Source organism: Eumetopias jubatus, unplaced genomic scaffold (genome assembly GCF_037043125.1).
Source record: "Eumetopias jubatus isolate StellerSeaLion01/CBP00866 unplaced genomic scaffold, mEumJub1_p1.0 scaffold_2, whole genome shotgun sequence".
NCBI classification, from domain to species: domain Eukaryota; kingdom Metazoa; phylum Chordata; class Mammalia; order Carnivora; family Otariidae; genus Eumetopias; species Eumetopias jubatus.
In genome coordinates, this window is record NW_028274808.1 from 60,017,133 (window position 1) to 60,033,365 (window position 16,233).

Below are 16,233 nucleotides of genomic sequence, written 5' to 3' on the forward strand. Positions count from 1 at the left end.
AAAATAATAAAACCTGCAGTACTTCTCCGTTCGTGACCCTTATTTCCTCTTCCCTTGCAATTACCCTTGTTGCCCCTAACCCCACTCCAAGTCCAGACCCGTAAATTTTTATAGTGCAACAGATTAGAAATTAATTTGGCTGCACAGATGCAAAGAGGTAAAGCTTTTATACTTGTTATTAAATATCAAAAGATTAATAGTCCCCTCACAGATGTCCTCCCCCTGCCTTCCTCCTCCAGGATTACTTAGCAGTAGGGCCTACTTCAACTTTTTGACTCTTGCAACTGCTGACTTGAGAGTTTGAGATCTTACATAGGTGATGTAGAACTCTTAAAATAATTCAGATATGACAGTAATTCACCTACACGTCAACCAAAAGCAAACAAATCCCCATTAAGAAGTGTGTGGTCTTTTCTGGTTTTGTTTGTTTATTTAAGATTATCTGAAGGGACAACAAATGATGTGCTGGAAAAAAACAAATGTTGCAGCAAATGGGCTGCAGTGAGCGTGGTAGAGCCCTAAGGAAATTCTCAGAGTCGACACTGTTGGCAGAAGAACTATAAAAGGCTAATGTTAAGTCTGAGAAGGCATTTGATAATAATCTGGGTGGTTAACAAGAATGCTTTTTTTTCTTTAAGTGAAAAGGTTAAAATTATTAACTACTTCTGATTGCATTCTGTCTCCTTATTTTTAAATGTAGGAAATCTCTGGTTTTAAATTGACTTTTTTTTACTTTGTGACTGGGTCCAGAGAAGAGCTAATTTACTATGGGATCACAGCAGGAAAAGTGTCGCTAACAGGGCCCAGGTTGTGTGGATTAATTATTAAACACTTCCTGGCTTGTCCAGGAAGTTGCTCATGGTAGATTTCAAATGGTACACAAATATTTTTCATGACTGAGCTTTCGGGCTCCAGAGGAGACTCTGATTTATTCCTAGGATTGTGTGTTTTGTTCAAACGTTGGAAAGTCAGAGATAGAGAAAACGGGTAGACGCCAAGGACCCGAAGCTGTCAAAACTCCACAGAGTTATTCCAGGATTACAATACCACTCAACCTGGAACAAACCTTTTCATCTTGAGAAAAGCCACAGCTAAGCAGAGTGCACCATTAGGAGAATCTTCAGCGACACAAGGAGGAGCCCTGAAGGGAGACTAAGAGCCAGCCTTCAGAGGTTGCACATGGCAATCTACATCATCCACTCAGGGTAGAACTGGGGACCCCTGAGTGTTTTAGGGTCCATATAAGGCTATCTCCTGTCATATATCAAGCCCACCTGATACTGTGATTCCTTGAAGGGGCCAAACTATTTAGAAAGAAATGCAACATAAGGCTAGTTGCTCTCTTGTCTCCCATGAGTCTCTACTGTCCCCAGTCCCACAGTCCCAAACCAGCTCTGCTGTCCCAGCTAAGCCTGGTGGCCTGCAGGCAGGAGCACGGCCTCTGCCTCTGAGCAGCTGTGACACCTGGAAATCCTTATCACAGCAGTATGAGGAAACAGATGGGCGCCTGTTAGACCAGCAAAGCCCACCTGACAATTCACTGTCACCATCATGCCCAAGAGAAAGACCAAAAAAAGATGCTAAGGGTGACAAAGGGGAGGCTACTTTGAGTTACAAAGGAGATGAGCAGATTTATTTTCTAAACCTGCCCCTCCAAAACCAAAGCCCGGGCCCAAAAGGAGCCAGCATAGCAGGGAGAGAAGATGCCCAAATGGACAAAGGGGAAAGCAAATGCCAGGAAGGAAGGAAGCAATTCTGCAGAGAACAGAGATGGTCTACAGTCTAGACACAGAAGGCAGAAGGCACTGGAGATGCCCAATGAGGTATGCTCCACGCTGCCACTCACTCTACAGTTCGTGATTTTTTTTTTTAAATCAACCTTTATAAAAATACAGAATTATGTTTCACTTTTCTTTTTACTAAGTTGTGTGATTAGCACAGAATACGTTTCCCAGTTTTCTTCTGGGGGAGCGGATACACCACTAATATAGTGTCAATGTCTCAGGATCTGGAATGCAATGGAGGAACAAGGTTTTTTGTCTAGTTTTTGAGGCTTTCTCTTCGTGCCCAGGAGGAGTTCCGTACCATCACCATATGCCAGGCCACAGTGGGGCAACCCTGTGGGGAGGGAAAGCAAAATCTCACATCCTCTCTATTTGCTTAAATCAAGAGGTACACTGGGACCCCAAAATCAACATCAGAGAACACAGACTTCCTGGTGATGATCTGGTGAAGCTGCTTTTGAAAAGCTCTAAAACCACATAGCAGCTGAACTATCCACACCACGGGAACATCTGCTATTCTCAGCATGAAAGGACAACTTCATGGATGACTACAGTGGCATTGCTTTCAGTGGTCAGGTTTCTTTGTTTTGTTTTTTTTGGTGCTTTCAAAGTTGTTGTCAAATAAAATCATTTGTTGCCCGTGTCTTACACTAAATACCCTGCTTACAAAAAGACCTTTAATAAAGCTGGATCCAGGCTGGCTTGGAAGGAAAAAAATCATTCCCTACAAGAAGACAAGCAAGATGCTCTTCTCTACTGCCTTGCACAAGTTTTATGGATTTGCTTTTTCACATCTGTCTTTTGTTTACTTGGCCTAGATTTTTGTAAAAAGTGTGAGGTAGGAGTCCAATTTAATATTTTTTTTTTATCTCTACTGAAGAATTCATTCTTTACCCAGCAATCTGTAGGTTTTTGTATCTATTGGAGTGTCTGTGGACTCTGATCACCTGCCAATTTGTCTGGTCTTCTTCAGCACCATACTATCCTAACTACTCTACCTTTACAAAGTCTTGACATCTCCGAGGACAAATCCCATGCCTTCCTTACCAGCATCCAATATTCCTTCTTCAGGAGTACCCTGGCTATTTTTAGACCTTGTTTTCTTAGAATCAAATTGCCAAGTTCTACATCAAACAAATAAAACAAGGAACCCGCTGGAATTTCAGCTAGATCTGTATTAAATTTATAGGTTAATCTGGGAGTCATGACTTTATCAATTTTCAGTCCACAGACATAGAATCTCTCTCCACTTATTTGGGCCTTTTGGATGTCTTTCAATCAAGGTTTGTAATTTTCTCAAAAAAAAAAAAAAAAATACACCACATACAGCCATTTCTGAGTTGAGCAGTTGACTACTGAAATGGATGTCATTCAGTCTGGCAATGCAAAACACAAACTTGGAGAACAAACTGAAGTTAGTCCTTTTTTTTTTTCCTCTAAAACATGCTGGTTCTCCCAAGCAACTTTCTACACAGCTCTTTGTCTCATTTTTTTCTACCCGTCTTGGTTTTCCCCACTCTATTGTAAGCTCCATCAGGTCACTAACCACACCCACATCATTCAGACCCTTGACAAGATGATACTCACATAACAGTTGTTCCGTAAATACCTATTTAGCCCCAAAGGTAACCATGAGAGCCTGTGGATCTGTTCATTTTAATTTTTAAAGACTGCTACATGAAGCCCCATGTGAAGGGAACTTACGGACCAAAGCAAACACAGAGAACGAGACTTGCAGATATCAGACCTTTGTAAAAATAGGAGGAAAGTAGGCAGGAGCAGCTCCATCGGGTCGGCAGAGATACGAGGTTGGACTGTGGACCTGAAAAATGCAGAGACGCATGGATCAAATTCTGAATATAGAAACTGTTGAAAAGACGGGCTAAAGAAAACTTTCATTATTGGAGTCACTCCACATGAATGGAACGAGGGAACACAAATAGCGCCATGTGTCATTTTGCTGGTCTAGGCTCACATACAGTACAGACATTGTTCCACATCCTCCTTTCACAGCTGTTACGCTTCTCTATTCAAAAGGATATTCAAGGTAAAAGTTCCCTGGTTCCTTGGGGATCCATGAGCTTGTAAATGCTATTACCAAATGGATTTCTGTGTGTGGGACTTCCACAGGAGTCTTTTCAAAAGTTCTCACAGACATTATATTTTATTTTTAAATACAGTCTGGATTCATGGAATTAAAAGCACAAGTGGCTGGCAGTGGAAGGTAAATTATCAACCATCTACCTTATGTTTAACCTGCACTCTTTTTTGTATAAGGGATCACAGGAAACAAGTTAAAAAGGAATATATTGTTTTTTTCTTGATGTGCAAAAAACAAAGGTGCTAAAATACTTACAGAATGGCACTCGTCTCTGGGGAAATATAAAGATTCCAGAGCAGTGAATGGAAAATATGTCTCTTTCTCCAATCATTTATTTTCAAACACTTTGGGTTTATTCCCTTCTATGTAAGTAATTGTTAGCTTCTTAACCCCAGACGATGGTGATCTGATATCACGTGTCTAAATATGTCACAACTTATCATCGAGAATGTTGTCAGAGGCGTAGAGATGCTAGGATAGTAAAGGGCCTTATTCATTATCTTTGTAAGACTTCTCATTGGCTTGTGCTTCAGACTGGGTCTCACTTTTTGTTGTCTTTATATGTCCAAAGACTATTTGAACACTTCTATAGCATTTAGAAGTGTGCCAGGCACTGTTCTAAGTGTTATAGGGAGATTCACTCCCTCATTGAATCCTCAGGATAGTCCTGTGAGATAGATGGTATTATCTTCATTTTACAGATGAAGAGACCAGGCATAGAGAGGTTACATCAAATGGTAGAGCTAGGATTTGCACCCAGGCAATTGGGCTCCCGGGTGTTCAACGTTATGTGACGTTGCTTACAATAATTAAGCAATGGAGTTTCTGTGAGCCCCTCATCCTCCTATACTCCTGGAACATATGACCTTCCATTTAGTGTTCCTGGAGAATTTAAACCATTTAAAATGTACCATTTACATTATTATGGTGCTTACATATTTAAATATTTTCTGCTCTTAGGCTTTTGTGTTACACTTTAACATAGTCTGCCACATTCAAGAAATGTTTCATGTGTATATTTCCTGTTTCCCATGCATAGTTCTATAAAGTGTTTGGAAATGAAGCTGGTGATGTATTTTTTTCCAATGAAATTCCTAGCATGGTGCCAATAAGCATTCATCAATACTTAAATATTAAACAAAAAAAAATCCACTGATTTAATCAGAAATATTTTTAGAAGTTCCACTCTGGTTTAGGGTTTACAGGAAATATCTAGGCCATCTTTGAATGAATCATACTGGTTGGTTCAAGTTTATAAACTCAAATGTCCTTACTGTTTCCATATTCCACATATCCAAGAGTATATGTCACATATTACAATTACTAAAACACCTGAGTGCTCAATAGATGGAGGACCTGGTGATGCTCACAAAACAGACTTACTAGTTAGGAATTCATTTACATTTCAAGGGCGAGGGTGGGGAAGTCTTTTGTGAGTGTCTTATTTAAATATACACATCATAGCATGAAGGCAAAGCAACATACATCTGATGAAAACATTTAGATTCTAATTTATTTTACTGTTCAAAAAATTTTCCTGTTATGTTTGCAAAGTAAACTCAATATTATTTTCCAGTAGTGTGTATTGTTTGTTGTTCTTTCTTGGATATAGCAGTCTTATAATGAAAAAAAGGCAAGATAAAAATGCTTGGTTAAGTCAAGAAATTGGAATTTTTTTTAATTATCTGTTTATCTCTTAGAAGAACTTTTGTTGGTATGTGGACTTCTCTTGCTTCTAATTTGTTTTAAATGAGCTAATAAATTTGGCTAAACAGAAGAGGACATATCGATGGAAGAAAACTCAAATAGTCATAGCTAAAAGAGATACCACTTTATCAGGTTATGGACCATTAGAGACATTCCTAATGGAAATGCAGACGTTGACTAATTGGTGATGTGTTTTTGATTAAAGATGATTTTTAGTGGGTTGAAAGGGAGGACTTTACCTACCATTTTCTTTCCTCCTAGTTGTGTTCCCACTTAAAAAATACTGCAGGGAGTGTACTAGTTGGAATCAAAGCTGTAATTTTTAAACCAAGAAGTTTGCTAATGAGTTTGACTCACTATGGTCTCTGGTCCAAGGCACACTTACCTGTTGAACAGGGACAGACAATGGTTGAATCACAGCTGTGGTCACTCCTGTCTTTGGAGACGAGGATCCTATTGTCAAGGAGACAGAAGTCGTTTTCTTTTGAGCTCTGGAAAATAAGGAGGCAAGTGTATTCCATCAATTTTTTTAAAGCAGGAATTACTCTTTGAAAGATTTCCCCACAAGAGCTCAGTTTCTTTTTGTGCACTCAATCCACTTCAATTCTAAGTGCTTCAGAGATGGGAAGCCATAATCTACAGTTAGAATAGCTGCGGTAAACATATGCACAGGATAGACCTTATAGATATTAGCAAAATAAACACACGGGTAAAAGAAAAATAAGTATATATAACTCAGTTATTATTAGAGAACCTAAAGTATTGAACCTGGAAATCCTAAGAGAAAAGAAAATACCTGGAAAAGGTCCAATCTCTAGCAATAAGCAGATACTTGAAATCTTTAGGGTTAGGGTTCTGTATTTAATTCAAAGTTTTAGTGGTCTATTTTAAGTCTAGCAGCTGTTCTTTGTTCTGGTTTCTAATTTTGTTGGGAATGTCTTGGCATTTTTGTCTTTTCTTACTGCATAAAAGTTAGTGAGGTATAGAAAAAGGTTAAGAAGTGTTGGTTTCTAGGCCCAATTTTGTTAAGAGGCTGGCTGTGCAATCTCAAGCGAGTCAAGTAACTTCACAAAACTTAAGATCCTTATCTGAAATCAGGAGTGGCAGAGTATATGATCTCATAAGGTTCCTTTAGCATTAATACTCAGGGATTATTTGATGCTGAATAGATATAATTGTTATGTATCTGTAGCAGATCAAAGGAATTTATTAGCACAGTCTCAATACTCATGGAGTTTTCTACAAAATTCTGGTAGAATTTTGAATTCTAGAGTTCAAAATTAGAGAATTTTGAAATTCCATGTCCCATAACCCCAAGCCAGAGAGTTGAACATACTCACTGGTGTACATTCCACTAGGTAATGGGAATGCAAAACTAGAATTAGAATTAGATTTGCTAGAGTTCAATTCAACTCTAGAATTCTAGAGTTCAAAATTAGAGAATTTTGAAATTCCATGTCCCATAACCCCAAGCCAGAGAGTTGAACATACTCACTGGTGTACATTCCACTAGGTAATGGGAATGCAAAACTAGAATTAGAATTAGATTTTATTCTCAGCAAGAACATGGGAATTATTCTAATTCAAAGAGAATAAAATCTCTGATTTTATTTTTGCAAAAATTTACTTACTATCATCAATTTACATAATAATTATTTTGGAAAATAATCCATTTGTCTTTGTAAGAAGAACTAAATTTTACAATTTTCATGATAAGATCTAACTAGTAGTAGTCTTTATCCAAGTATTTCTGGGCTAATTGCACACTTTCCAATTTGTATAAATAGATTGGTCCTCATTTACATTTTGGTAATGATTTAAATAATTTCCTCTCAATGCTGCTGTTGTTTTCGTGTATTTATAACCAGTTAGTTGTCCTTGAAACTTAAGATTGTCTATGGTTTGATTTTGGCATCTTGATGATGAAGTGCAGACTTCAAAGTCTAAATTCATCAGTTAGAAATTATGTTCCACATTCAAATATTGGATCTTTGACTGACATCAGCTGACCTCTTCCTTCGCAGCACAAGGTGCACTGCTTCTTACCCCAGTGATTCTGTCCACATTCTTTGTTGTACAGATAATTGATGGGATCGTAGGCACTTACTGTGGCATGGCTCCAGGGTTTGATTTGAAAGCTAAATTTTCACTCTCAGAATCTGTCGAACTGGCACCTGAGAAAGTGAAAAATAGTGATAAATTTAAGATTTGAGTAGTATCTATAACTGCTTCAAGGAGTAATATTTCTCATTTTTAAATAATCACATACGAAGTCATGTTGAAATAGGGAATGGTTCAGACCATTTTTAGTTGAACTGTTATTTTCATAAAACTACTTAAAGCAAAGATCTTCTATAAAAAGCTTTCTTCAAAGCAATATGTTTTTAATGCCAGATTTACTATTAGTTTCATTTTTATCACTTTGGTCATCACAACCATATTTTTAAATGGCTTATAAACTATGAAATAAATGTGTGTGTGTGTCTGTGTGCAAAGCATTCATGATTTTAAACTTTAACCCTTTCCCAGGAGATTACATTGTGTAGATTATTAATGACTTTATTGCTCATTCATTAGGAGATGCTTTCTGACTCTGTGATAAATTAGAACAAAATAGTGGCTTCATTCTTGAATAAGAAGTTCTCTGATTTTGGATCATGCTTTCCCAAATTCATTCAAGTCATTACGGTTTTTGAATTAAGGGTAACCTTATCAGGTTTTTAGTCAAAATGCAAACTGTGATAGATTTAAAATAATTGTGATGATTAGAAGTATACTCTTGACATTTCTTTTATGAGACGTATTTAAAGTGAGTTAAATTATTTAAAGATACTTTAATATAAAATAATACATGCTTTTAGAAAAGTAACCAAACAGCATAGAATTGTGTGACATAATACTAAAGACCAGTGGGTACCTTCCTTAATGCCATTCTGCACGTGTTAATAGTCTGATATCTATTTGTCAGATAAATTTAATGTATTTACATACATGTATTTATGTACATAATCTCTACAAGTAGAATCACACTATATGTACTCTTTGCAATTATTGTTGCTTACAAATACATTTAGAATATATGCATTTCCTCAATTTCTTGGATGGCTGCCCAGTGTTCCGTTCCATGACTCTATTTCTCCTGTCCTTTATTAATGTTTTAAGAGTAAGGTTTAGGTAACTCTGCTGCAATGTCTGCTGTCCCTTCCTATTTACCTCTCTAACTACTGCTTAGTATAGGCTTTCTTCAGTTAGTTCCTAGACTACCACAATAGATTCTTATCTTGTCTTCCTCTGTCTCTCTGTCAATCTTCAACCGATGTCATTTTTTACTATAGCTCACCTTTCCTGTTTAAAAAAAAAAAAAAACTAAGATAAGGAATTTCAACTCAGTAAATTTAAAAACTTAAACCCCTGCTATTTAGTGGCTTTCATGATTTCCAACCAGATTTTCTAGCTCTATCAGCCAGAACTTCCATGTCCCATAACCCCAAGCCAGAGAGTTGAACATACTCACTGGTGTACATTCCACTAGGTAATGGGAATGCAGCAGTGAAGAAATATACACATACACCCCACACACCCCTGCCCCCGTGGAGTTTACATTCTTTTGAAGACACAGACCACAGACTAAATACATACATGACACAGTGGTGAGTGAAATGGGAAAGCAAATCAGAGTAGGGATATAGGGAAGGATGGGCATGGTGTGGGATGCAATGTGAAGTGGGGTGGCAAGGAAGGCTCCATCAAGTTGGAGACTTTGAGTAAAGACCCAAAGGAGGTGGGGGCTTTCCTTTCTTGGTCTTTTCCCATGTTTGTACATTTAGTTATATTATTCACTCTCGTAGGAAACTCTTAGTCTTCTAGATATGATCAGCCTATTAGTGTTTTCTGTGCTCTGTCTTCTCTGAACTCCCCATGTTCTTGCTGATACTACTCAGGTCACTTATAACATCATATCTGCTAGAAAACTATAAGTTTTTTTTGAAAAATTGAGGTGGGGTTAGGAAGGGAACTACCAATTTTTGAGTACTTATTATTTTGCCTGGGAATCTGCTAGGCACTGTATAACATTTAATTATTATAATAACTCACCTCACTAAGAGGTGAATTATGTCCAATTACACATTAGAAAATTGAGGAACCAAGAGATTAAGTAATTTGCATAAGGTTACATAACTACAAAGCTGTGGGGAGAGGATTTTTGAACTTGTGGTCTGTGACATCCCCCATGTGGTATGACCTTCATATGCTGTGGATGTCTATGCCTCAGAGGCCTCGGCTTCATACCTTGCTAATGGCAGGCCTTCAACTGGTGGCAGGATGAATGAATGGAACCTTGGGAACCGCAAATGCTTGGTTGGGGACAGAAAGTGAACTGAGCAACCACAGAAGAGCAGCATGCTAGGGGGCACAGTGGGAGGCAAGTCGAGAAATGTAAAGTGGGATGCTGAATACAAGGGGCCAAGTGCTTGGACTTTCTGTCTAGGCATCCAGAGTGGTGAGTGGGAAAATTAACCATGCAGGATGAACTGGGGGAGTAGCAAAACAAAAGAGCAGCAGAACCAGCAAACCCTCAAAAATAGGTGATAGAGATGGAGAAATTTTTAACCGTGATGAGGAGGTATGGGACGTGAGCAGGGGAAATAGGAGGAAGAATCAGTAGACTCAGTTACCAGAAAATCAGGGGTAACCTGAGACAGATCAGTTCTACTGGAATCACAGGAGCATTAAAGAGAAAAGGAGGGGGAGCAAAAGTCCTACCGAAGTTATCACAGATGCTCTCAAAGTGCCCAGAAACTGGGGAGACAAATAGCTGTCTTTCATCTGATGCCAAACATTTTATTTGTATTTATTTTTTTAAAGATTTTTATTTATTTATTTGACAGAGAGAGAGAGACAGCGAGAGAGGGAACACAAGCTAGGGGGAGTGGGAGAGGGAGAAGCAGGCTTCCTGCTAGGCAGGGAGCCCGACACGGGGCTCAATCCCAGGACCCTGGGGCCATGACCTGAGCCGAAGGCAGATGCTTAACGACTGAGCCACCCAGGCACCCCTGATGCCAAACATTTTAAATCTTTTTTTTTTTAAGATTTTATTTATTTATTCATGGGAGACAGAGCTGGGGGTCGGGCAGAGGGAGAAGGAGGCTCCCAAGGAGCAGGCAGCCCAATGCGGGACTCGATCCCAGGACCCTGGGATCATGACCCGAACCGAAGGCAGACACTCAACCATCTGAGCCACCCAGGCGCCCTAAACATTTTAAATCTTAAAAATAAAATCCCCTCCGATTATCTAGTTAGAAAGCCTTTCCTTTCTTTGAAAATTCTTTTTTCCCAATTTTTTTCCAGCTGGTTTTCAGAGAAAGGTAAAGGGCCAAAAAGATTTGTAACCCCTGGATAAGAATACATTGGCTAGTTTTTGCACACCTGTCCAACCCTTGTGAAATCTCAAGGTCACCTTCTGTCTCAGGTATACCTTCAAGCTCCTGCAGACGGTGGCAGATCAAATCTCCCTATCTGTGCCAGCAAGTTCCCTCCCCCCTCAAGATAACTCTCCCCTCCCTCTCTCCTTCTGCCTCCTCCCTTTGGTCATCTGCTCTGCACCTGCTGGTCAGGGAAGGACATTCCTGTCCCTAGTTACCATTTTTGTATTATCAAAACATCACTTTCAGTTTTTGATGGAGGCTCCAGTCTAGAGGGACATGATCCAGAACCTGCAATTACTACCCATCTATCTGTTCGTCTAATGCTATTTCTATGTCACTCCCCACACACAGTGAAGGAATCAAATACCCATGATCTCTGCTCTTTTCTGGAAATTCAGGGCCAGTGGAAATCTCACAAAAATGCACCTGCTGTTTTGCCTTTAAAAGGTGTGCCCTTTTCATTTAAGATACGTATCCCATTTAATACTTCCTCATAGGAAAAGACCCAGAAAATGTTCAATAGCAAAAATTAAAGAAAAAAATCATTTGGAATACCACCATTTAGATACTTTGGAGCATATCCTTCTAAAGTTTATCCCTGTGTACATATATAAATAATATATTTTAAGAAGATGATGCTATGCCTATTGTTAAATTATTGCCTTTTTCCCCTACTCACTCAATACATTGTGAAATGCCTTTCTATGACATCAGACACGTACTTAATAATTTTCTAATGGCTGCTTCAAATACATGTGTGCAGCTTTACCATAATTTCACCATCCCACTAGGAATGGATATAATATTTCCATCTCTAAATTCCCCAGGCGGGGCTTGGGTGGCTCAGTCATTAAGCATCTGCCTTTGGCTTAGGTCATGATCCCGGGGTCCTGGGATCGAGCCCCGCATGAGGCTCCCTGCTCCGCGGGAAGCCTGCTTCTCCCTCTCCCACTCCCCCTGCTTGTGTTCCCTCTCTCTCGCTGTGTCTCTCTCTGCCAAATAAATAAATAAAACCTTAAAAAAAAATACTTCCCCAGGAAAGGGTATAAGATAGCCATACATCAAAATGCCCGTTTCCCTTGCACTCATAAAAACACTATGCTTTAATTATTTTTGTCAATCTGGTATCTGCCTTAATAAAAGGGGAAAAAAGGCATATTTCTGAGTGTAAGCAAGCTGGAAGTTAAGTCATACAGCTTCAACTCTGAGAAATAGGAAGTCTTCATGAGAGCAAATATCAACCTTTCAAAAATATATGTATATATTAAATATATACTGGAGACCTTGAGAGACTTTAGTGAAACGTCACAGCGTTCATCCTTTGCGCATCCTTTGCTTTTCAAAATTCGAGTTACTCAACCTCTCCCTCCCTTCTCTCTCAGTCGCTATAATCACCAGTGCAGCAATAACCATTTAAGACTCCAATAAGACTAATGAAGCAATGCCAATGATTTAAAATTTTATAAATGATGAATGACTATAAAGACATTAAAATGAGTTTTAAAGAATGTTTAACATGGGGCGCCTGGGTGGCTCAGTTGGCTAAGCATCTGACTCTTGGTTTCTGCTCAGGTCATGATCCTGGGGCTGCGGGACTGAGGCCTGAGTTGGGCTCCTCACTAGGCATGGAGTCTGCTTGGGATTCTTTTTCTCCTTCTCTTTCTGCCTGCCCCCCTCCCTGCACTTGCTCCCTCAAAAAAAAAAAAATTAATGACATGGGTAGTTGTGACCAGTTAAACTTAAAATAAGGTACAAGAGTGTGCAGAGTAAAATGTACACACACAGGATAAAGACTGCAAGATCAAAATAGTAAGAGTGTCACAGAGTTGTGCCGTTACACAGGATTTTTATACCTTCCTTCTATCTGTATGCTCTAAGTTTCTACAAATAAAAAAATGCGCTATTTTTATAACAGCAGTCATAGCTCACACTATGTGTCAGGAACTGCTCTCAATCCTTACCATAATCTAATTTTCTCCATGCAGAGATGGAGAAAATGAAGCACAGAGCCACTGAATAACTATTCAGGGTCATGGAGCTAAGAACTAAGCTAGCCAGAAAATATCATAAAAGTTATTTAAAAATAAATAAGGTGAGGAATGCCCAAAGCTGTGTTTAGACTCCTTCAGCTTCTCATAGTATTATATACTCAGAGAGGCTTTCCCCTGGTGGGGTGTTCTACAACATCTCTGCATGCTTCAAAATGTCCCTTAAAAGGGGCACATATTTTATCTGATTATTCAAGGCACTGAGAACCTACAAATAAACATCGCACAGGGTCTGCCAACGTGAATCATGCTCAAGTATTCCTGCCCCTTCTCCACATTTTTCATGCTGCCCTGTCCACCTTTCCATCCGATTCCTACAAAGTCAGGTTTAATCCCACTTCCTTCATCCCACATTTCAGGATCACCATCCTGCCCTGCCCTCTCGGGAGCTCCTAAAGCTGTAACAATCTGTATAATCCATTTTACAATCAGGAGAGGGTGGCAGTGGTGGCAACTTGAGATGTCTGTATTTATTTCACATGCTTACATTTACCCTTCCTATTTATATCATGAATTTAGGATTATCTCTTTGCCATCTCGTCCTGGAGGGGGCCATCTAGCACACATGTGGGTCAGATTCCATCCCCTTTCTCCTTTTCCAAGACTTTGGTCTCATTCTTACTCTCCCCCCCTTCTGCATGATCTAGAAGGATTATTTGCATTAGCAAAGAAACATATTCTAGTACTTCTGGTATGAAAACAAATAAGCAAACAACATGCAAAAATACCACCTTTTCGACCCCATCCTCCTTCCCAGATACCAGCCCGTATCTCTGCTGGTGGCTGAACAAAACTTCCCCAACACTCTTAGTATTTGTTGCTTCTCCTCCCATATTTTGCAAACTTTTCTCAACTCATTCCATGTGATTGTTGGTGCTCTCCAGATTCCCCAAACCCTTCTTGTTAAAATCCCGACAACACCCACAGTTGCTGATCCCAGTGGTTTCCTCCTTGTCCTCATCTGACTGGACTCTGAGGCAACAGTGGACAGAGCTCGCCTCACCCTCCTTCCTGAAACACTGTCTCCTGCCCCCTCCTACGCCACTCTGACCGGTTCCCTCCCATCTCAGGGGCTCCTTCTTCTTCCTCTCCTTTGCTGGCATCTCCTCCTCTTGGAAGTTCAACATGCAGGAAGGATTATCCCCAGCTCAGACTTGGTCCCCTTACTCTTCCCCATCATATCTTTCTCCCTCATTGGTCTGACCAGTAATATGCCTAGTCCCAGAGCTTTCAGTACCACCCATATCCTGATGCTCTCAAAAATATTTTTCTCATCCTGTGTGCTAGACAATATTCTTATGTCTACTTACTGACTTATCTAAATAGGGATTTTAAACTTGGCATGTTCAAAACAAAGCCCTTACTTCCCTCTGGCCCTAATCCTGTTCCTCGCCGGTCCTCTCCCTTTGAGAGACTGGCAACACAGTATGCACAAATGGTAAAGCTGAAGTCCACAGAGTTGTCCCTGATCCCTTTCACCCCATCACCCCCACACCTAGTTCACCGCATGGCTTCTGGAGTCTACCTCTGAACTCACAACTCGAGTCTGACTCTCCCTCTCCATGATGCCTATTCTCCTGAAGTCCCATTGCTTCTCCTCCATACTCCTGCAAAAGGCTTCTAGCTGGTCTCAGATGATATGCCAGAGCAACAAAATACCATCAACGTTTTTCAAAGAAATGGAACAAATAATCCTAAAATTTGTATGGAACCAGAAAAGACCCCGAATAGCCAGACGAATGTTGAAAAAGAAAAGCAAAGCTGGCGGCATCACAATTCCGGACTTCCAGCTCTATTACAAAGCTGTCATCATCAAGACAGTGTGGTATTGGCACAAAAACAGACACATAGATCAATGGAATAGAATAGAGAGCCCAGAAATGGACCCTCAACTCCAGGGTCAACTTATCTTTGACAAAACAGGAAAGAATGTCCAATGGAAAAAAGACAGTCTCTTCAACAAATGGTGTTGGGAAAATTGGACAGCCACATGCAGAAGAATGAAACTGGACCATTTCCTTACACCACACACAAAAATAGACTCAAAATGGATGAAAGACCTAAATGTGAAGACAGGAATCCATCAAAATCCTTGAGGAGAACACAGGCATCAACCTATTCGACCTCAGCTGCAGCAACTTCTTCCTAGAAACATCACCAAAGGCCAGGGAAGCAAGGGCAAAAATGAACTCTTGGGACTTCATCAAGATAAAAAGCTTTTGCACAGCAAAGGAAACAGTCAACAAAATCAAAAGACAACCGACAGAATGGGAGAAGATATTTGCAAATGACATATCAGATAAAGGGCTAGTATCCAAAACCTATAAAGAACTTATCAAACTCAACACCCAAAAAACAACTAATCCAATCAAAAAATGGGCAAAAGACGTGAACAGACATTTCTGCAAAGAAGACATCCAAATGGCCAACAGACACATGAAAAAGTGCTCAACATCGCTCGGCATCAGGGAAATCCAAATCCAAACCTCAATGAGATACCACCTCACACCAGTCAGAATGGCTAAAATTAACAAGTCAGGAAACGACAGATGTTGGCAAGGATGCGAAGAAAGGGGAACCCTCCTACACTGTTGGTGGGAATGCAAGCTGGTGCAGCCACTCTGGAAAACAGTATGGAGGTTCCTCAAAAAGTTGAAAATAGAGTTATCATATGACCCAGCAATTGCACTACTGGGTATCTACCCCAAAGATACAAATGCAGTGATCTGAAAGGGCACGTGCACCCCAACGTTTATATCAGCAATGTCCACAATAGCCAAACTATGGAAAGAGCCTAGATGTCAATCAACAGATGACTGGATAAAGAAGATGTGGTATATATTTACAGCGGAATATTATGCAGCCATCAAAAAATGAAATCTTGCCATTTGCAAAGACGTGGATGGAACCAGAGGGTATTACACTAAGCGAAATAAGTCAATCAGAGAAAGACAACTACCATATGATCTCATTGATATGAGGATTTTGAGAAACAAGACAGAGGATCATAGGGGAAGGGAGGGAAAAATGAAACAAGATGAAACCAGAGAGGGAGACAAACCATAAAAGACTCTTAATCTCAGTAAACAAACTGAGGGTTGCTGGAGTGGAGGGGGGTGGGAGGGACGGGGTGTCTGGACGATGGACATTGGGGAGGGTATGTACTA

The 16,233-nt window shown here is 39.8% G+C and overlaps 1 protein-coding gene across 2 annotated transcripts in view; it reads right to left on the reverse strand.

Moving 5' to 3' along the window:
- The window catches only part of PALLD (palladin, cytoskeletal associated protein), a 388,100-nt gene that overhangs the window by 219,948 nt on the left and 151,919 nt on the right, over positions 1 to 16,233 (reverse strand). For both annotated transcript variants that reach the window (XM_088021011.1, XM_028104419.2), the window contains exons 3-5: positions 7,700 to 7,766; positions 5,978 to 6,083; positions 3,532 to 3,606 (exon numbers count right to left, since the gene is read on the reverse strand). In XM_088021011.1, coding sequence (XP_087877137.1) covers positions 3,532 to 3,606; positions 5,978 to 6,083; positions 7,700 to 7,766 — 248 coding nt within the window. The remainder of the gene's footprint in view (positions 1 to 3,531; positions 3,607 to 5,977; positions 6,084 to 7,699; positions 7,767 to 16,233) is intronic.